This window comes from Saccostrea cucullata, unplaced genomic scaffold, assembly GCF_032062105.1.
Source record: "Saccostrea cucullata isolate Sc308-1 unplaced genomic scaffold, CSIRO_AGI_Scuc_v1 ctg45, whole genome shotgun sequence".
Taxonomy (NCBI): domain Eukaryota; kingdom Metazoa; phylum Mollusca; class Bivalvia; order Ostreida; family Ostreidae; genus Saccostrea; species Saccostrea cuccullata.
Window position 1 is genome coordinate 588,449 of NW_026939164.1, and position 23,526 is coordinate 611,974.

Sequence of the window (23,526 nt, forward strand, 5' to 3'; positions counted from 1 at the left end):
ATGGTTTTCATCTATGGAAATTTCATTTTTTTTTTCAGTAAAAGAAGACAAATTTTAACTTTAGATCTAATGACCACAGGAATTTTTACATTTTCTTTTTAATATTTTTCATCCTTTTTATTGCAAAACTCTTCTTCTCAGTGCCTTGTCCAATTTTATACATATTTAATGGTTTTTCGCCGACCAGGAATTGTAATTAGAAGCATATGTGTTTCAAACGTATATGTTTTGACATTTGCCTTTTTGTCATTTTGTACATGTACAGACAAAAGCTGAGAACACGAAGTGTGCACTGTCATTGCAAAATGTACATGTCAATGTACATTTTAGATGTACAAATTTTAAAAGCAGTCGGAATTTGTACAGGCTGATATCGGCCATCGTAGAAGAAAACAAGTATAAACTTCAGATCAGAAAACTATTTTTCAAACACATCCCTTTTTATCTGTTTCAAAAGGGATCATCGGTGGAGGATGCTGATCTGCTTGTATTTGGCCGATTTATGGTCAGTCGTGTCTGTCCCGTGCCTTGGCTGCCTTTAGAGTCCAGCTCGAAGTGCTGGGAATTATTGTCCCTTACTCCCACGAAACAAAAACATGCATGTAGGTGGCAGTTTGGATGCGCAATGCGACAAGACGTGCGTATACTCTCTCGGAACTTTTTGGACATAAAACAGTACACAAAAGGGTTGATACAGGACTGAATGTACGGCAGGCACTCGATCACAATCTGAAAGTAATTAACTAAATTAATTACAAAATGTCTATGTAAGGCTTATACTTAAATACTTTTTATGAGAAAATAATGGAAAGTAATTGAAGGTAATTAAACCGTTTTTTTTACGAAAAACCTATAAAATCCTTATATTCTGTGAAATCACAAATTTTCGTTTAATTTTTGTATGGATCCACCACAAAATTAAAAATGTATATTCTTTGGTATAAAAGATTTACCTTAGAAAATATGTGATGTAACAGTATACACTGTATGAATATTAAAAATATGTGTTCTTTTGTATAAAAGATTTACCTTAGAATTAACCACGTCTAGTTTGCATCCTTGAATCATAAGCCTTATAGTTAGTTGATTTTAACTCTTACCTTTATTTTAAAGACTTCATCATAGAAAAGAATTTCTGGTGCCATTTTACTGATTACGTCAAATATTAGTTTTGGCCCCCAGCAAATAAGAAAAACAAGAACAACAGCGATCAACATCTTTATAATCTAAAAAAAAATAATAAAAACTGCTAACACTATGTAATGAAACAGTAAAAACATACATATCCATTCCTTCAATTTTTATTATTTCAATGTAAACTTCATTTAAAGAATACGAACCAATAGAAAAGAATTTAACTTTAATTTATATTAAAATTATAACTTTCTTCGGTCAAACGAAGTACAGTTAAAAATAAAATAAAATAAATCAAATGCTTTAAAAGTCGTGATTCCAGATCCTAGAAAGTACTCTCACCTACAATATTTTGATATAATGCCACGAGACAACAAATTAAAAAATAAACAACAGAACCACTTTACCTGTTTTCTGGCGTTTAATGTGTGGGACTGATGAAGTGACCCATCATGCTTTACACAGCACGGTTTACTTGTCGTCATATTATCAGTGTACACGCTGGAGTACCTAACAAGGTGCCTGCTTCCTCGGTCTCTGCCCGGACCTCTACAAAGGTAAGGAGGAAGATTTCATCATTATGTTTGGTCTGTAGAGTGTTTCAAAGACAGCAGGGGACTTAAATTTCTTTAACCTTTTTCAAATTTAATTTTCAACCAAAATGTAATATAAAGCAAAACGATTGGAGAGCAGGTCAATCAGCATAATGAATAAAAATTTCATCTTGCAACAAATGCATTAGAATTTAAAAAAAAAAAAAAGTGCAGTTGTGCCAGCAACACCCTTTTGAGTGGGTCAATTTGATCAGGTTACAAGAATTCAAAGTGAAAAAGTGATTTACATACATGTATAAATTGATGATGAGCTATGACAAGAAGAACATTTTATAACAGGTTTTGGTAACTTTTAAAGAAAAAATGAAATAAAAATTGAATTAGGAAAATATTATCGTTATTTATGTACTGCAAGAGAAAGAAATACCTCGGCACCGTAGTGAGTTTGGTAAGCTGCGCTGAACTGACCCAAAGGGCATATATAACACCGGTATAGCACACTGACATGATGACTGTAGGAATGGCAAACATTAGGATTAGTTTGCTAAAGCTAAAAACAATGCGGAACTGCTCAGATACGTGACTGTCATCACAGAAGTTCAAGGTCACACTGGACACGTTGTTGTGAAAGTTCTTGTACTTAACGTTCTGTAAAAAAAGTATATGTTGGTAGCAAAGATCAAAACAAGATTTTGTCCCTAGAGAACAAATCGAAAGGGTAATGTTAATGCAAGGTTCAACTTTCAAACTTTGCACGAGAAAATGATTCAAATAATTATAACTATGTTAACTTTTGAAGTAAATTTCAGTACTGGAATGCAATAACAGGAAGTTAATGCCCAATGAATATAAGCAAATAAAAAAAATTAAATCTCTCGTTTCTGTGAATGTAAAAATCACTTCATGGACTTACTAGTAATTTAAGCCCAATGTCATGTTAAAAATTTTGAATTTACCAGTTGGCAGTCAATACAAAGTTTACAAAATGAAACAAGTTGTCATGGTTTTTTTATTTACTTCCATCAGGTTAATTCAAAATTTACAACATGACACCAAGAGTAGGTTTTATGTCATAGAATGGGCTAGCTAATGCTTTCGTGTTCCAATTGATATTAACAAAATATAGGCATTTTGTGTAATTTTGAAATTTGACAGTATGCGTTTTAGTATTATTCTTTCCTTGTGTCACTCATGTAGCATTTTTGATAGACGATGTCGTCCTACGTAGCTTGTACAGGAAAATAGTTAGAAAGTTTAAGCTACTTCTCGATCAAACCAATTCCAACCGAATTTTGTACCAGTGAGGTGGATTTATGCCCCCCCCCACCCCCCTGGCCAAAGGCGATACAACAATCAATATTAATGCAATCCGTAAATATTTATTTTTCTACTCCTACCATCAAGCGGTTCAACTATTATCTTGATTGCAAATCTCAAAAACCTCTCCCTTTACAGAATTGTGAAGTTTTACTTTTTAAAGCAGACAACAGCCAATTGAAATGTGCGAATTTATCTGACAAGTCCTATTTCCTTTCAAGCTGGAAACATGTCATCGGTTGAATGAGGTATTTTTGTATCAAACAAAGTCGTAGAGTTTCAAGTTATTTTCTATAATGGATATAATTCATGTGATATTTTCGGTTATTTCTTATTATTATTAACAGAGACATTTCAATTTAAAACCAAAATTGAGGTCCTTGACAAAAATAGTGTTTAAAAAATTTTTAAAAGAAAAACCCCCACAAAATTAAGGTTTTCCAAGCAACCGAGTATATGGATTTTATAAAAAAGTTGACGTTAGAAGTGACCCCAGAGTACATCACAGTGACGAAGAAAAATGGTTAAAAGAAAAAAAACGCATTCTAATTATTAGTAAAAACATTGACCTATAGGGGGCGTGAAATAAGCGTAAAATTCTTCAATATTGAATATAATTTGATTAAAATGTTGCACAAAGGAAGATGTCGTGAAAACATGATTCGAAAAATTCATAACATTTGAAGTGCATGTATATTTTTAACTTCTTAGCTCCACATTATAATGAAAAATTACTAGTTTTAATCCATCTTGGTGTTGTTTTGTGAAAATGTATTATACTTCCTAAGTTGATTTTGTAAAATTGTTTTAAGTAAAGCTTTGAAGGATATATTAAAATCTCTATTTTTGATTTAAATTATTCTTCTGTTTAATAACAAATAGAATTGTAAGTGGTATTCGATGCGCCAATGCAGCAAAACTACTGTTTCATTATGACTTGTAATTGCGTCTACTTTGCTTCTACAAGTCCATAAACCCTATAAAAATATTTCATTGATTCCAGAAATTCAAAAAATTGAGATTTCTATTTCGTTTATACAGAATATAATTCCTTCATTATATCTGATGCCGACTATATTTTAGAAGTTCTGAGAGGATTTTGATAATATTTCATATTTTTCATATTGTTGAAATGGACTTTTGAGAGAGATTATTTTTTAATACTATTTTTAAAATTAATTTTACCATATTTTATTTAATTAAAATGTTCATCTCAGACATCGGCATCATCAAACAAAAAAAATGGAAACTGGATATATTTGTATTTTGATGCATCATTATAATTTTTTTTTCAAAATCACTCTGATTCTGAATACAAGAATATACTCTGGGGCAGATATAAAAATAATTAAAAATGCTGCAGTTCTTCGTTTTAATCTCTATGTAGTCTTCAGAAATTAGGCCGTTCAACAATCTATTGTTATTCATATTGTTGACCTTAATTGCATAACTTTACTAGGCGACTTGTATTTTTTTTATATTTCAATGAAGCAAAATTTATTCAAAACGTTCACAAGAAAAGAAGAAAGCTCTTGCTGTACGTGGCCTTCACCTCGACTGTAAGATATTCGTACGTAAAAAAAACCCAATGAACTTTAAAAAATGACATATTCGTCTTCCAAAAATCTATTGGAAATACCATGGGTACCCATTTCGCCCCGTTATAAGCAGACCTATTCTTGTATTCACATGAAGCACATTTTTTTCAAAATATTTTACGTGAAAAATAAATTTATCAATAAGTCAAATTCTGAATAGCATTTTTTTACTGATTGTTTGGCCATCATTTACACACTGAGTTGTCCACGGATTTTTCCGTTATTTTCCTATCATGACAGGGAGCACACGGCAGGTATGACCGGTCAGAAGGGGATACTCACTCCTCCATGGCACCTGATCCCACCTCTGATGCCTTAGAAGTCCATGTTTGTTATGCTTCTATTTTGTAATGTTTAATGGACTATTGAGCTCGAATACTGTGCGTTATCTCCACATAAATAGAAAAAATCTATTAATCGCGTTGGATTTGTTAAAATTTTCTTGTGACAGCACATCAATATGGAATGAAAAATATATCAATCGCGTTGGATTTGTTAAAATTGCTTCTTTGTGACTTGAGGGAATTTAAAACGGGGCGAATTCAAATTACACAGTATAATTTCTTAAATAGAACTATGACTGGGCGAATTTAAAACGGGGCAAAATTGTTAACAAATTCAATAGGGCGAAAATTGGATATTAAGAGAGAAAAATGTTTAAAACCTTAGAAGGAATAATTTATCATATTTTCTGGTCCTAAGATTGTTTGTAATAACCTTAAAATGACTGAATCCTTAACCTCAAAGCAGTTATAGTTGCTATTAAACTTCTCTCGCTTTATCTCTGAAGTCAATATCAGAATCGATCAGATGTATTATTTGTATCCTGAGGCTGATTTAATGTGTTAAATTTTTGTAACCTGAAAAGGCTACAAAGTTACATAACATTACATTGTACAAATTTAATGTTTTTGTTTGTCTATATATTAATGAGCAGGTAAGCTTGCAAAACCTTTAATACTTTTTATCATAAAATTTTTTAATGCCACAAAATTTTAGGATGAACAACGTCGGCATAGGCAAATAATGACGTAGCAATTTTTATAGTAAAGCTATTTTTTCAGTCTGATTGAAACCGAACAACTTCTCTAATATAGGACTGTGCTATTTTGATATAAGAATATGAATCTTGTGCATAAACATCAATGATGCACATAATGACAGGCAAAGTATTCAGTAATAAAGATAGATATACATAATATAGCAATTTTTGTAGAATTAATTGGTCCTAAATGTGTGTTGTTTTTTTTTTATTTAACCTTATAAAAATCTTTCACATTTCAATTTCCGCTTATCAAGTAAGCTTTTTAATAATATGATTCCCTGGTAGCAACAAAAGATCTTAATATATTAAAGACTGAAAGCTTTATTGATTATTTTGCGTAATTTATAGCTAAAAAAGCTACAACAAATAATAGGCCTGAATGACCTAAACTGTTAAAATTTCTCAGGTTAACTAGTTTATGTATCTTTCCCTGATTTTAGCTACCGCGTGATAATAATATTTTACACTAGTCTTTTCAACATTTTACTGCCTTTGTTGTCACGTGATAAAATTGGTCATATTTACTAGTTTATCAAAATTGCACTGATTCGATATCGGCTATCACGTGATTCTAATATGTCAGAGTTACTAGTTCATCAACAGTGTTTTGATGTAGCTATCATGTGATACCAATATGTCAGATTTACTAGTTCATCAACAATGCCCTGATGTAGCTTTCACATGATACCACTGTGTCAGGATTACTGTATTGTATTTATTTTTGATATCATATGATAACATTATGGCATATTTTTTCACAGAGATCAAACTTCTTTTATCACTTAAAAAAGGCAATTTTTCCGCTAAATGAGCAATGATTGAATACATTCCAAGGATAATAACAATTATAAAGAAGATGTTATGGAGCTATATCTTCATTCCATGTCCAAGATGGGGAAAAGAATCATCAGGATGCGATTAAAAGTGATAAATGTGAGGTCAATGCTTGTTAAATGAAAAAAAAAAGTGGTAGCAAATCTTTATATCTGAAACCCACTCTCTCATAAAAGGCATTCTTTCCTTGATCGATGTAAATGCTAAATAAAGTCGATTAAACAGCGAAGTTGTAGTTTCTTGGGGTTTGCTTGCTGCTTTGTTGTGCCCTCAAATCACAATAAAGCTTTATTTTTCATTTCACTTTTAGTAAACAGAACTTCCTTCCTAGGATTGGATTTTATCGGATTAATTTTCGGTTGAAAGGGTTCTTACTAAAAAAGACTTGGTATAATTGTCTTTGCTGTCTTACATGACACACATGACAGACAAAACCACGTGAACTTATCTGTAGAGCCCTACTTATATTCTTTGATACACTTATCAGTCGCTTCATATACAGTGTATTATTGCAATTTTCAAAGTTCTTGGTGCAGATTTCCAAATAAATAAGGGCTTTGATTGCACTATTTTATATCAATAAAAGGAAAATCATTTTTGTTCGAAAATATTTAAGATTTAAAAAAAATTGTAATCAGCTTAAACTTCTACAAATGATTAATTATAAATGCTGTATTTATTCTGTCAACACAAAGGCTGAATCATGATTCAAAGAGATGAAAATGTCTGTTTTCAAATTTGAGGTAGCATTTGTGTAAAATGTCTTACCATGATGTAAAAGGCAGGAGACGATAGAATTATAGATATTATCCAAACTGTTGCCAAGATTTTGTGAGTGTTTCCCGATGTGCACCAACTTCTGCTTTTCATTGGCAGGACAATAACAATAAATCTGAAAAATAAAATCATTATCTAGTCATTTATGAGAAAAATTAACGTGTTAAAAGAGATTCAATATACATATTTTGACACACGTGTGACGCAGTGGTTTGAGCATTTGAGCATCTGCTAAAGATTAATTTTGTATGTGTCGTGTTTGAACCCGACGACAAGAAGAACTGTTACATGTATTTGAATGAAACAAAGTCAATATGAAAAATATGAAACAATGGCAATATGTGTCGGCACGAAAAGACACCTCAAGCAGTGGTGCAGTGGTGTATATGTTTTAAATTTTTTCAGTCTATCACCAGAAACCCACCAAGCATTTCGTTATTTCAAAATCTTCTCCATGTGAAGAAAACACATGCAGTGGCCTTCAACTCTACATTCAGATATAAACGGACGATGTTTAAATATTAAGAAAAGTTATTTAAATTCATATATAGACTCGCTATTTCCCAGTGAACCTAAAATAAACAAAAACATTACAGGCTTCCACTTCTGTTTCATAATTGGATGTTATCTTAATTTTGACTTAAGTCTCTTCTTAGTTTATGGACATGAGGCCTGATTGAAAACGACAAAAACAATGACGTTGTAGAACGCCATGGGGCAGCAGGTAATGATGCAATTTTAATTTGATATCAAACTTCTGCACAAAATTTTATATCTAAAACATTATTAATATTCTGAGTGCAATCAAAAATTTTTTAACAAGGTAGCCTACTGACAGACATATATATTACAATGATAATTAAAACATTAGCTAAAGTTTTAATAATGAAAATGTTAGCAAATATAACCTTTCATTGGATCGTATTTTGACTGACTTGTTTCATAACAATTGCTGTCTTTAGTTTTAGATTTTATACTGAATGTTTGCTACGGAATGTTGCGTCTAATTAATCAATACATGGGTCATGGCGTACGAGGGTTGTTCGACAAGTTCGTGGACTTCTGACATGTCATTTTTATGTGCGTTCCAATGGACACAAAACCTGAAATATTATAATATGAAATTAATTGATTTTGTATTAATTTTTTTCTAAATATCAACAAAATAATATTTTTTACACATTAAATGCTGCTTATTTTCAATTCCTTGAAAGTAATATAACGAAGATTACGTCAAAATTTAGTATTTACAAACAATACACTAACTAAGTCATACGCTCCTTAAAAGAACAAAAAAAAATTAAATTTTCAGAGGTCCATGCATATTTTTTGTTCACAGAACTGTATTGCTTTAAGTCCTTATAAGGTAACCTTAACAAAAATTTACTATAGTTAACTATAGGAATAACCACACAATGACGTTGTAAAACGTCATCTCTACCAGAAAGGATTTGCAATTTTAATTTGTGTTCCATTTAGGCAAAATTTTCTATCACCTCTATTTAATAATAGCCAAGCCGATATGGTTAGAGGCAAACAAACCGAAAGATGGCCATTAATTGGCTGGATCCTGAGGCAATCCAAAAAAAAAATACAACTCTTTTGTTGTTAAGAATATATTTACATTCAGCGTAATTTTCTTTATAAAATCCATTAGAAATCCACGACGTTAATTCAAATCTCTTTAACACACAAAACCTGTTGATTATTATATAATATGAAATTAATTGATTTCTGATTAATCGAATGGAATGAAACTGGCAACACCAAAAATGTAATATTTTTACACAATTTAATGAAAATTTTCAATTAAATTAAGTAAAAATACAACAAATGTTTAAAAACTTTTAAAATTAATTTGTCACTTTTTTACCCCTCGAAGCAATGTTCTTATATAAGCTTTGGAATTTTCAACGTCACAATTTTTTGTCACAAACGGCTTTAAGTCCTCTATACAGCACACCAGTTTTAACAAGGGCGCTAAATTCATACTAAAGATTAGGAATATAAACAATAATGAAAAGGGAAAATAAGAGACTTAAAAATAAGCATTGGTGTTCCTTTTAATGCTAACGCTATGTAATAATCAATTTGTATGGTAAAGGCAAACAGGTGTGTTAATTGGCTGGATCCTGAGACAATCCCAAAATAAAATTCAATGCTTAATTTAATCATTTAATAAACTTACACCATCCTCAATTATGTATAATTATTTTTTACGAAAGTCTAGAAGAGTAATATTAGAAAAAATAATAATAAAGTCGTTATAACGACTTGTTATCTTGTAATAACGACTTTTTATCTCGTTATTGCGACTTTTTCCTCTCGTTATTATGACTTTCTTCAGTCGTAATAACTTCTTACCTCCTTATTATGACTTTCTTAAGTTGTAATAACGACGTTTTATCTCGTAATAATGGCTTTTTAACTCGTTACGACATAAAAGTTGTAATAACGAGATAAAAAGTCGTTATTTCAGGATAAAAAGTCGTTTATTACGACTTAAGAATGTCGTAATTACGAGATAAAAAGTCGTTATTACGACTATTTTTTTTTTCCTAATTTGGCCCTTCTAGTCTTTAATATATAAGTGATTTCGAATTGGAAAAGTATCGCCGTGTTAACGTTAATCAGACTTATAGTGTCTGTTCTGAGTTCCAATAGCCTAAAAAAAAAAAATATACCCCAAAGACTTAGTAAGGTCAAAATGTCTGCAATGTAATTTAAATAAGCTAAAATATCTCCTCATAAGTCTTTCTGTTTCAGAACCGTTAATTTCGTTGACTATACAGTGTCACATCATCGGTAGAAGCCAGTCAGAGAATAAAAAATCAACTTACCTGGAAAAAATTGACAAGCAAAAAAAAAAAATTATCCAACCTTATAAACCATATTTTCATCGGTATGTGTGTGTGGGTGGATGGGGTGAGGATGAATCTTCTTTCAGGACGACTTTTTAAAGTTTACCACATTATCCTCATGGGCGTCGGAACCGGGGCTAGGGCTTAGCCCCCCCCCCCCCTTACATTTTTTTTGCAAAGATAGACATTATATAGGCATTGGAAATTGTGGTTTACCTTTTTTGTTGGTTTAGCCACCTCTTTTCAATTTGCTTCCGACGCCTATAATCCTTAATTGTATATACTGCAACAAGAAGTGAGGAGGGAGGGGGCGGAGACTTTCAATGTCCATTCCCCATAGTTATTTATGTATGGTAAAAAGGGGCACAACCCCCCCCCCCATTTCTACATGCCTACTGTATATTCATTATTAAAACTTTTAAAATAAATTCGAAACCTCCTGCTAGTTAGAAAGAAGGTAGGTGTATCGTGTGTTGCTTCCATTGAACATCTATGATTCAGGAAGTATAAAATTTCTGCTTCACGACAGACCAGATCCTAATTAGGCATACTGAATCCTTTTATGTTAAAATCTGTCTCGTGTTCCTCCTGTTTATCGCATCCTAATTAACGCAATTTAACCATTAAAGACAGAATTCCTCATATTATCCTAGTTAATCCCTAACGATCCTAAAGATTACAAGCTCGTATGAACATGTTTGAGCGAAGAGTAAATTAAGTAGAATTAAACACTAACATTTATGAAAAGAAAACCATGATAATAATAAAACATTGGTATTTCATTAGTGGTTGGATGCTAAGAATTAGTTACTCTTCGGTATGTAAGTTAATGGTAATATCAGACGTTTGATGTACCTACACCATCCTTACTTGAGTACAAATGATAAAAAACTGGAGGTTCATTTATGCGTAGAAATTATAACATAGATTTCTATTGACTGTTCCAAGTTCTTATGACCTTAATAGAAAGAGTGGTTTAAATATATATCCTCAAGACTTTGTAGACATTCAAAAAGGTCAAAATGTCTCTCACGAAACGAAAAAAAGCTAGCATAACACGTCATAAACTTCCCGTTTTAGAAACATTTTATGTCGATGGCTGTAACTTCATAAAAGTTTTTTTTAAAATGAATTCAAAACGGTCCTGCTACTTAGATAGAAAGTGGGTGTAACGTGTGCTGCTGCCATTAAACGTCTATAGGTTTCAGGAAGTAAATGAATTAAAAAACATGCGCACGGTATAAAATTTCTGCTTCACGACAGATCAGATGCTAATCAGGCACTGAAGCCTTTTATGTTGGAACCTGTCTCTGGTTCCTCCTGTTCTTTACATCCTAATTAACGCAATTTAACCATTAAAGATAGACTTTGGCAAATTATCCAACTTAATCTTTGCATTTAATGATCCTAATTATTACAAGAATATGGAGACATGTTTGAAATAAAACTAAATAAAGCCGTTTGAAAAGTACTAAATGCATTAGTTAAATTATGATAAATAAGAGATAATTAACCCTGGAAAATGTTCAAGTTCAACCGAACTTCCGATAAACAACTAAAGAAGGATATGGAGATAACGAAGAGTATTTAAAATCAAAGTCCATTAAACAATACAAAATAGGAACAGAGCAAACAGGGACCTCCGAAACATCAGAGGTGGGATCAGGTGCCATGGAGGAGTGAGCATCCCCTGCTGACCGGTCACATCCGCCGTGTGCTCTTTGTCATGATCGTGAAATAACGGAAAAATCCGTCGTTAATTCAGTGTATAAATAATGGACTAACAATTCGTATGAAAAACGTAAGTCAGGATTTGACTCAATGATAACTTGTATTTGCTGACAAGGTCATTGTATCGACCATAGAACTTACGAAATGATAACTTTAAACGAGACTGCTGATATTCTTGTTTCATGAACTTGCTTGTCAATAATTTACCTCGTTTTAGAAATTGTTCATACGCAGAGCATGCTCTTGCGTATCGAATCAATTGAGATATATACACTCCGTCTGCAGGTGATGAAGGTATATTGCTGCATTAGTAAGGGAAGTTGAGGAAAGAAAAATTAAAGTCGTCACGTTTATCATATAGCTTGGTTGTTAGGTTACTATTAACGTCTTTTTCAAGTAAAATATCTAAGTTTGAAACAGATGTGTCAGACTCTGTGGTATCTTTTATCTCAAGCTCTCCTGGATATATCGTATCGACGTAGGAATGGAAATTATCATTGTTAATTGACAATATGTCGTCGATATATCTGAAAGTCGAGTTGAAGGCCACAACAAGTGTTTACTTCTTTTTTTTCTTAATTTAGGACTGTCATTCTTAATTTTAATTTTGTAAAGAAAATTAAAATGTTGAAATTATGGATCTTTTTTTATTATTATCTAGTATATAAACATTGAATCTTTGTATATCTTCATATTTCTTTGACTTTTATTTGTGAACTTTTTCGGGGCTTTTTGCCGCCCGAATGGCGCAGTGATTAGAGCGTATGATCTAGAGTCGATGAGTCAGGAGTTGATCCTTACATTGAGGGTTCGTAATCCATTGCTGGACATTGAGTCCGGTATTAGATGAATCAATATAAACAAGGACCAGGCCTGGGGTCATAAAACTTAGACCAGCTCACTTTTGATCTCAGTCTTATTTTTTTCTAAAGGAATATATAGCGAAAAAGTGAGACTGAGATCAAAAGTTAGCTCGTTTAAGTTTTATGGCCCCCAGACCTGGTGTTGTAGTAGTGCTGGTAAGAAAAAGATCCACCATGATCACTGCTTAATGGCCCTCAGTGTCCAGTATAGGTTTAAATTTATAGTCCTCTACTGGCGTTTTAAAAATGAGTTAAAAAATTCTCGAACATCCACTATAAAAAAACCAGACAAACATTTATTTGTTGCTTCCTTGCTGGTAGATGATTTTATGATTTTTATATGAAAAATCTAGTCAAAAACTTCTATGAATTTATTTAATAATTTTTTGTGAAAATGTGTAAGGTTATATGTTCAGATAAAAATTAAGATTTCACGTCTTTTCTGAATAGTGATTGACGTGTTTCCGGTTGATGTCCTTTTGTATAATCGTTTATACGCATTAAAAAATTTTATTTGAAGACATGGTTATATACGTCGGAAATTCAAGTTAAAAACAAGGTGGGGTAGTTTCAATGATCTTTTTGTATTGCCTGGTAATCTTCTATGTGGTCATATTAATAAACCTGGTTTGTGAAATCACTTGCATAAAGTATATTTTTTGAGCAACTACAGCGCTTGTTGTTTTTTTTTTTTAAATAAGCATTTCTCAGGAGAAAACTGAAAAACGAAAGAATCCTACTCATCAGGAATTGTAACTCGTAAATTTATCAGCATAATTCTTATGCCTACCAAAAAGATTTACATTTCCATGTAAGCTTTCTTCAAAGCCACAACTAAAGCAAAAACCAACTGGTTATCAAGAAATTGGCTCAGGCTTCCTCAGGGTCAATAGCCGGTCATATACTCTTAGAATTTAATTAATACGCATTTTGCTGATCGTTTAATCATGATCCGTATTTATTATGATTGCATAGCTAACACCCTGGCTATGAATATTCTTTTTCATCATTATTCCAATAGACTCTAATTCTTTTGGCATTTACAGCTAGACATTCAGATTGTGGAATATTAACAACTATTTGTACAAATTTCTTGTCCCTGGAAAAAGTCTGAATATTAAGAAACAAAGTGCTCGTACGTATTTTGGTATTACCGTAAAGGTTTATAACTTTATATGGATACCTGATATGGCGGTGCCCTGTTTGACAAAAATGAAACCGCGAGGTTGGAATTGAATGGTCATTTATTAGTAAATAAATGACAAAGCAATCAGAATATGCCAACACATCGTATAATTAACAATACAAATCTCAAACACATAAGTGAAAAGAAAGAAACATATATCAGAAGCCATTATCAAATATTATTTTCACATTATTACGCAATGGGATACGAATGGTACAAAAATATCAGTAAACAGAATGCGTATTTCAGACGTAAAAAGTGCCAAAGATGGGGCAATAGTTTTCAAAAAATTATAGAAGTTGTTTTAAAACACATTAATATTTTTTAAAAGCATCAAAACATACGGCTTTAAAGCACTTTTTACTTCTTTTCCCTTTAATATATTTAATACCAGGCTTTTGGACCTCATTGACAGCTTTTTGAAAAAAAAAATGGAAGTCGTAAATTCCTGTTCGTTGTCATTGCTCATTTACGAAATTATTGTGTTAAAAAAACACATTTGATTGTAAATTAGGCAGTTGTTATAAAGATAATTGATCATCTGATTTTCAATATTAATGTAGTTTTTGGAGATCAGGTTTCCCGACAATCTGATGGAATTTCCATGGGAACCAGATGCGCTCCGTTATCAGGAGTTTAGTTTATTTTTGTATTCAGATTAAGGAGAATTTATCCAGAACCTTAAACACGATATGACGAAAAACACTTGCTGTTGCCTTCAACTTGACATTTAGCATTGACAATTAACAATAGTTTCTCCCAATCGACTCGATATAAAATAGTGAAAATAGATGATACCACCGAATCTGACACAATTTTTTTTATATTTGGATATTTTATTAGAAAATATCTTCATGGTAAGACAAAATTTTAATAAAAATTATGGATTTAGCTAACTACCGTAACGTAGCAATATACCCTTATCATATGCAGATGCAGTTTAGGCCTTTCAGTTGAAAAGATATAAAAGTCCATGTTCTGCGTACAAGCAATTTCTAAATCGTGAAATATATTGACAAAGACGTTGAAGAAACAAACACTTTTAATTATCGTTTTTAAGTCATCATTTTGAGAGTTTTATGGTTGATACAATAATTTCGCCAGCAAATTTATACAATCTTTTATTAAAGATGACAGACGTTTTCCCTACCAAATGTAAGGTCATTATTTACACATGAAATCGTCCACGGACTTTTCTGTTTTCCTGTTCATGACAAGAAGTACACAGTGGTTGTGACCGGTCGACAGGGGAAGCTTTCCTCTATATGGTACATGATCCCACCCCTGATGCTCTGCTCCTGATTTGCATTATTAAATGGACTTTTGAGCCTGATTACTATTCGTTTTCTCCGTGTTTTTCCCCAGTGCTTACTAGTAACATTCTTTTCAATTTGTTACACTATCATTTAAAATTCAAATAAAAAAAAAAAGATGCCGAGATACAAGAAAAGTCATGCAAACTAATCGTGAGACTATTCAAAATCTTTTGTTAAAATCTTATAGACTATTTTTTTCAAAAGAGTAAAAATAAAGCTTAATAATCCTTTTTTTTGTATTTGGATGTAGGCACCAAAATGAACCAAAAATTCTTTACATCGTTTATACATGTTGGAAAAAGTCTATTCTGTCAGAGATTATTTATGGTTCTCTATTTTTCTTTTTCTTTTTGATTTCTCTGTGATAACATTTTTAAATTAACGTGAGTTGATGTATGCAAATTATGAGTTTCCTTTAACAAGTTTTAAAGATTTTATAGATAATTGAAATTTTGACTTAAGTCTAAGTCTGTTTCATGAGCTTAGAAGGCCTAATATGCATGCGCGCGTCTGTCTTTGTGTCCGAGGACAATTGGCGGGGACTATTCAAATTGACATAATAAGAATCGTGTAATTCAAATCTATTAGACATTTTTTTTAAAAAACTTAATTTACATATTTTTATTTCACAATGAAATGGAAATATAAGGAAACACTGTCTAGGTTGCTTAGTATGTCAGGGACATCAACGATAGGTGGAAACTTGGGATGATTTATGCATAATGGGCTTCGTCAGTTAATGAAACCATCCCACTTTTTAAACTACCGTTGATGCCCTGGCATACCCAACAAACTAGAGAGCGATTCCTTAAATATTCATATGAAGATATGCAGTGGACATTGTCACCAAAAGGTCTTTACCCCATAAGCCGATGAATTTCAAAGATTGAATGAAGCACCAATAATAGTAATGAGCTCTATTTATGATTAGTAATGAAAGCCTTAATAGCATGTACGAAGGCGGGCATACATACAATTTACGTTAAATGTCAATGACCGACTTAATTTTAAAACAGAAAAAATAAAATAATAAAAATAGTAAAACAAGAAAAATAAAAAAAATTAACAAAAGCAAATATAACTACTAGTTATTCTTTTTCCTTCAATAATTATCTAGCTAATGCATCAGTAAATTTCAAAATGTTTTAATTTTTCTTTGTTTTGTAAAATGAGAGCAGTAATTAAAGCATAAAGGAACAATACTAATAATTGTTAAGGTACATTTCTGTTGTCTCTCCAAGACCTTGGGGATATATGAAAACTCATTAAAATTAAAAGAAATAATCAAAGATTTGCCTTACTCCTGGACTTCAAGCAGCTTTTTAGGAGGCGATGAGCCAATACCAAAAATTGGAATATATTCAAGACATGATTTCTGTGTTTAGATGGATATGATGATGCTTAATTGTTTTCTTCCAAGCTATGTACAATACCGTAATATATTTTAGATAACTGTATTATGGTTCTCAATAGATTGTTATTTACGAAAGCCCAGAAGGCTCATTCGAGATTCGAGTTTCAAAATACGAGATTCGAAATTCGAGATTCAAAATTCGAAATTCGAGATTCAAAATTCGAGTTTCGAGATTCAAGATCCAAACGAACCAATCAAAAGCGGGTTCAACATTTGATTACTCCCCTTTATTATGTTTTTACTATCAAGAAATAGTTCAATATAATTATATCAAATGGGTCATTTGATTAAATTACAATGCAAGAAAAAGTGTTATATATATTAGAAGGAAATTTAAATAATTAATGGAATTTTGATCAGCAAAAAATATTTCAATTTATATTATAGATTCTTAAACATTACATAGATGTCATATATCAGGAGTATATATATTTTTGAATTGTCTACTAAACTTAATTTTTATGCATTTCCTCTGTAAAGAATACCACAGGTACTTGTGGACGGTACCACCCCCCCCCCCCTCAATATTCAACCCTAGGGCTTATTGGACATTTTTTTCTACAAGTTATATTTATTAAACTTATTCATCATCCCCAGAATAATCGCTCAACACCCCCCCCCTAAATACCCACTATACATTATAAGAGAAGGAAATGCCACTCCAGTCTGTTTACGTTGTACCCCCACTGGTATTAAATGCATTTATTTTGTTTTAACTTTAAATGTCGATTCACACATATACATATACAATGTATTTCTGTCTTAGTCCATCATGCTATCGGACTGACTCTGCATCACGTAATAATCCCACATTTTCTCCGTAAACATCATTCTTTCTTGTAAAGTGGGGTAATAAATTGTGTTTTTGTTTTGTTTTGTTTTGTTTTGTTTTTTTTTTTTGGTTGAGCGATTATTCTGTGGGTTTTACGCCAGCGATTTTTTCGTATTGTAAGGTTACACATAACAGAGAAATAAGCCCTGGGGTTCAATATCAAGGGGGTGGGGTGGCGGGAGGTCTTGTCCACACGTACCTGTGTTTTTCTAAAAATTAAGACAAGAAACATATATTAACATATATATTGCGTCAAAAATCGGCCGCAAACCAATTAATTGTTCCTTTTATGAAGCAACTATAGCTAAAGACTATGGTGATCTGTTTTTAAAATATCTTATATTTATCTGTTAAAATATAGTTATCCTCGTGATATTAAAAGGTTGTGCTCGTTAATTATATAATGCATGTTCAGTATTAACCCCTGGTACTCTGCGTCAACAACGTTTGAACCGTCGGCCTGTATGGCATTTATATTAAAAGTTTAAAACTAAAATTAAATGTAATCTACAACTAGATATGCAGTGTAGTATAATTTAATAAAAATGAAACAAATATGTTGGTATCCTTTCTCTCTTAGAGGAAAAAACTAAACTCCCTCTAGATCCGCCACTACATTTCTTTTCTTTGAGTTGTAGCGGGAAAATTCTTGGCACATTGTAAAACGTGCATTATCCTCGTCTGCTAAGAGCCAAATCTTGTAATAGTCTGTAGCCTGCTAAGTCTTTTAATGAATTAACATCTAACCATGTTTTTCAAAATGTTTATATATGTACATATGTACACGTCATTTTAAAATAAATACGTACAACAAACCCCGTTTGAATAGAGAAAGTAAAATTGTGTAATATACATAACGCGGTCTTTGCTTTAGACTACGCCCAACACATGTCCTAATTTTCTCCGCACCTCAAATGTAATGTTTACCTCATTTTTCATAAGAATTTTTAATTTTATGTTTATTGTGCGTTCTTCTTTAACCTTTAGACGCTCTTTTAAATATACTATTATATTAATGTTAAATATTTTTTATTTAAATTGTTTTAACTCCGCAGAAACGCACAGCGACCTCAAACTTTCATATCATATAACCGACCACCTCCTAGCGGCCGGTAATTAGTCGTTAATACAAAAATATAATCATATACTCCTGATATATGTAATCTATTTAATATTTAAGAATCTATAATATAAATTGAAATATTTTTTGCGGATCAAAAATCCATTAATTATTTAAATTTCCTTCTAATATATATAACACTTTTTCTTGCATTGTAATTTAATCAAATGACCCATTTGATATAATTATATTGAATTATTTCTTGATAGTTAAAACATAATAAAGGGGAGTAATCAAATGTTGAACCCACTTTTGATTGGTTCGTTTGGATCTTGAATCTCGAAACTCGAATTTTGAATCTCGAATTTCGAATTTTGAATCTCGAATTTCGAATCTCGTATTTTGAAACTCGAATCTCGAATGAGCCTTCTGGGCTTTCGTACAAATTACATATAAATCAGTCAGTACTTATTATCTATTACCGGCTTTGAGGAAGATAATGAAGTGTTTGTAATGGAAAGACTTTCATTGAAAATTAAAAAGTAATAAAATAAGAACCTTCCTTCTACACTGTAATTACATCTACTTGCCTCATAACATTGATTGCTGAATTTATCTCCTCTGGTTGCAGACAAATGTTTTTACTGTGATTTTCATTCTAAGGTCCTACTAGTTGATAATAGGTCTTAAAGAAAGTGATGACATATAATATAGAATTTGAGATATTTATGGTTTTGTAAAAATACAACTTATATGCATTAAATACGCTCTGTTTTATTCAGCGTTTTATTACACTTTTGATAACATATGTTAATGAAATCAAATCATCATAAAAGTATGCGAGAAAATTATCAGCTTGATCAACCAACCATTTCAAAATACTTATTTTTCAAAGATGAAAAAAATTATAATGCTTTGCCATATCATAGAACTCTCAGAAAGACTATCAATGTGTGTTATTGTGAAACATTTCCGGCTGCAGATCAACTACTGTGTCAGATACTAGTATTGCACAGAAAAGTACTTGTTATACCTTGAATTTAATTATAAGTTATAAGAAAATTAGTGCAAAGTATGAACAGTTATTTTTTTTTTATATAGTTCTTCGTTTTTATAACTGACAATTTTCAGAAAAAGGAACAGACACCTTACGTATAAAGTTTTTATACTTATTCAAAATCATTAAATTCTGTTCCCGATTCGTGGCCTTTATAGCTAAGAGTAGGAATTGAACGTTTTGAACACCAAATTGTAAGCGTTGAATATCATTTGCAAGATGTTTGAGTGTATTTACATGTATTTTGTTTTGTTTGTTTGATAAACGTCCTGTCAATTTTTAAAAAAATTGTATTAAGACGCTACCAGTTGCCGGTAGAGGGCTAGGAATTAAGACATGTACTTTGTACTTTGGGTCATTAATCGAGAAATGAAAGATTTTTTGCCCAGAACATACAGCATACGGGACCTCAGTTAACACATTCTCCAATAATACGTCCTAAGATTCGGCGAAAGGTTTAACTCCGTACTCTGGATTCTATAGCAACCACCGCCGCACGCTGGCGACTAGTTTGCCTTACAATGTACATCTATATGAAATGAAACAATAAACTTTTTCATTCTGCATTGTGAATTCAATTCTCATGAATGAAGCACGCTCCTAGGAATTTTGATTCCAGAGAGATTTTTTAATATGTGTATCATTACTCATCATATTCAAATAATCTTATTGTTCATATACAATCTAACATAATGTTGTTTTATCGACTGAGAGTCAACCGAATTTAAAGGAAATATTTTGGAAATTACTTTCTTGCGATTTCCAACAAGAAATGTATACAAAATATTGATTTTCAATTTATAGTGGTTTCTAAACATCTCTGTAAATTAACATTCCTTCTATTTACAACTACTCTTTCAGACATCAGAAAAACACCACAGACGAAATTCTAAACTTAAAATTGTTCACACTCATAAAAAGTCAACCAAAATTAAGAACATAAAAACTCACGACTTTTCAACCTTATATATAATTATTCCCCACGATAAATTTGAGCCCAGGCTTTCTGACATCATTGAAAGTTGCTTTTTCAATAAAAATGGAACTCGTAAATTTACTTACCTTGGTCATTTGCAAAATTACTTTGTGAAAACTTTCTGATTGTACAAGTTTTCTGAAGTTAATATTAAAAAGAATTTCGATTTTCTATGTGACAATATCTGTGGTTTTTGGAGACCAAGTCTTTCAACAATCTATTAGAATTATAATGAGTACCAATTGCGCCTCGTTATTAGCAAACCTATTTTTGTATTCATAATAAGCAAAATCTTTTTCATGATATGGAAGAACAATCTGCTGTGGCCTTTAACTCGACATTTAGATATATCGACAACGTATTGTCAATTTACAATAGCTACTTTTATTTTATGTAGACACGGCATATCCCATTTATCGTGAAATAAAAGGTTCTACAGAGTCTAACACATCTGTTTCATATTTGGATCTTTTACTTAAAAAAATAAAACGTTAACGGGTGCCAACTAACCAAGCTCTATAATAAACGAGATGACCTTTAAATTGTCAACTCCCCTTATTTATGCAGCAATATGCCTTTGTCACCTGCATACGTAGTTTATATGTCTCATTTCATTCGATTCGCAAGAGCATGTTCGATGCATGAACAATTTCTAAAACGAGGTAAGTTATTTACAAACAAGTTGATGAAGCAAGAAGATTATTAGCGTTGTTCAAAGTCATCATGTCGTACGTTCTATGGTTGATACAATGACCTTGTCAGCAAATACACTTTTATTTTTAAGTCAAATGCTGACTGACTAATTTCATACTGATTGATAGGCCATTTTTTTACACACTGAGTTGTCAACGTATTTTTTCCATTATATCATTATTATGAGAAAGAGCACTCGGCGCGAGTGACCAGCAGAGGATGCTCTCTCCTTCATTGCATCTGATCCCACCTCTGATGTTTTGGAGATTCGTGTTTGCCCCGATCCTATATTGCAATGTTTAATTGACTTTGGAGTTGGAATACTGTTCGTTAATATCTCCACACATTTTATTTCACAATATTTCTTAAAAGATAAATAACATAGATTTTATTTTTAAAAAATCTACATGTGGCATTGAATATATTTAAACATTTAAAAGTATCATGAAGAACTTGAAAAACAAGTTTTAGCAAGATGCCTTTGAGGCTGGGATTTATTAAAAAATAAACACTCTAGTGTATGTAAGGTTTCAGGAGACATACAATTTTTAAATCTTTAAAGGTACTTGGACACAGATTTGAAGTTAATATTTTCTCCATAATATCACGAATTATATATTATTATAGCATTTCACACAAAAATTAATTGAAAATCTTATTTCTTTTAAAAGTTATTAAACCTTCAAATTTTTTGGCGGGTTTGATTGACTCATCCTGGCACTTTCACATATTTAACTTTATTCTTAATCCTTCAGAAAAGTGGCAATCTTGTTGTGTATTAATGAGAAATATTAAAACTTTAATCCAGAAAAATAATTTTATTCAGAATATAAATGTTAGAAAACAAAACACCTTCACAAGTATCGTCATTCCGAGCTAAGTCGTGTGTGCAAATCGATCACACTCTTGTTATGTACACAGTTTTTTGTAAACATGGCACGAGCTTTGTTTTTATTTATGTTTAGATTTCACCGGGTGCGTTATGAATCGTCACAGTCTGCTTACCACAACTGCACGGACTGACAATATATTGTGTGTTTGTTTTGCTTTCGAACATGTCTACTCTGAATTTTCTGAATTATAGTATCAATATTTTGCATTCAAACACAACAATGCCACTTTTCCTAAGTATTAAGAGTAAAATTAAAATTTGTGAAAGTGTAAGGATGTGTCAATCAAACCCGCCAAAAAAATTAAAGTTTTAATAACTTTGAAATGAAATAAGATTTTATAGTAATTTTTGTGTGAAATGCTATTAAAATATATACTTCGTAATATTATAGAGAAAAAAACAGAAAATATTAACTTCAAATCTGTGTCCAAGTACCTTTAAATTGTCATTGGTGAGAAAGTCGTTTATATAATAAAAAATATGCATGACTTAAATATTAGAGTTTTTAATGATCTTATAGATGAAAATGGTTCCTTTTAAAATTATGAGGAATTATGTTGTATATATCAAAAGTAAGGCTTAATTTCTAAGGCTTTTCAGGTGTAATACATGCTGTAAAGGCATGAAAAAAAACCCAATGAAAAGTAATGATATCACTGCAAATTTACCTAACCCATTAGTTTTGTCTAGCACTCATATTCATTCAATATGTAAGAAGGTTAAACAGTTTCATGAAATAATGATAAAGATGTTGAACCCATCGGGAAAAAATTGCATTGTATTTTTAATGTGGGGGAAAATGAATGGAAGATGATTATTAAACTTCCATTCAAAATTTTTTTTAAAAAGTAAACTTCAAAGGTGTCAATACAGAATTTTAAAAAAATTACTTGGTACAAACTACTATCTATGTAAAATTAGAAAAAGAGATGACAAATTATGTTCTTTCTGCAATGTGGAAGAAGAAACGATAAAAGCATCTTAATTATTCGCATATAGGCGAGATTGATGCCATATTACTGAGTATCTTGGACAGGTGCAATAAATCAACACAAATTTTAAGACTTTTATATTTATTTAGCGCTTTCGGGCACAGCTGAATTATATAACATATTATTTCGGGCCTCCAAAGCAACGGGTAAGCCCAGCAACACAAGCTCAAAAACAACAACATTTCAGTACAACATCAATATATCAGGTTACCTTGACCTTGGGAGATGCAGAGGTCAAGCTCAAATAATAAAAAATTGCGATGCAACAGTAATATTCACATATCCCTAACTCTGGGGGATGTAGAAGTCAAGGAAGAATATAAACATAGTTTTGTTTAAACTGTCACAATATTTACATGATATTCAGCTTTGACCCTGTGTGGAACAGCGGTCC

The 23,526-nt window shown here is 31.6% G+C and overlaps 1 protein-coding gene across 1 annotated transcript in view; it reads right to left on the reverse strand.

Moving 5' to 3' along the window:
• Positions 1–424: 424 nt before the first annotated feature.
• LOC134252405 (G-protein coupled receptor 54-like) overlaps positions 425–23,526 on the reverse strand; it is a 45,918-nt gene continuing 22,816 nt past the window's right edge. The window contains exons 2-6 of the mRNA XM_062734876.1: positions 7,251–7,374; positions 2,116–2,336; positions 1,542–1,683; positions 1,101–1,226; positions 425–729 (exon numbers count right to left, since the gene is read on the reverse strand). Coding sequence (XP_062590860.1) covers positions 451–729; positions 1,101–1,226; positions 1,542–1,683; positions 2,116–2,336; positions 7,251–7,374 — 892 coding nt within the window. The 3' untranslated portion in view covers positions 425–450. The remainder of the gene's footprint in view (positions 730–1,100; positions 1,227–1,541; positions 1,684–2,115; positions 2,337–7,250; positions 7,375–23,526) is intronic.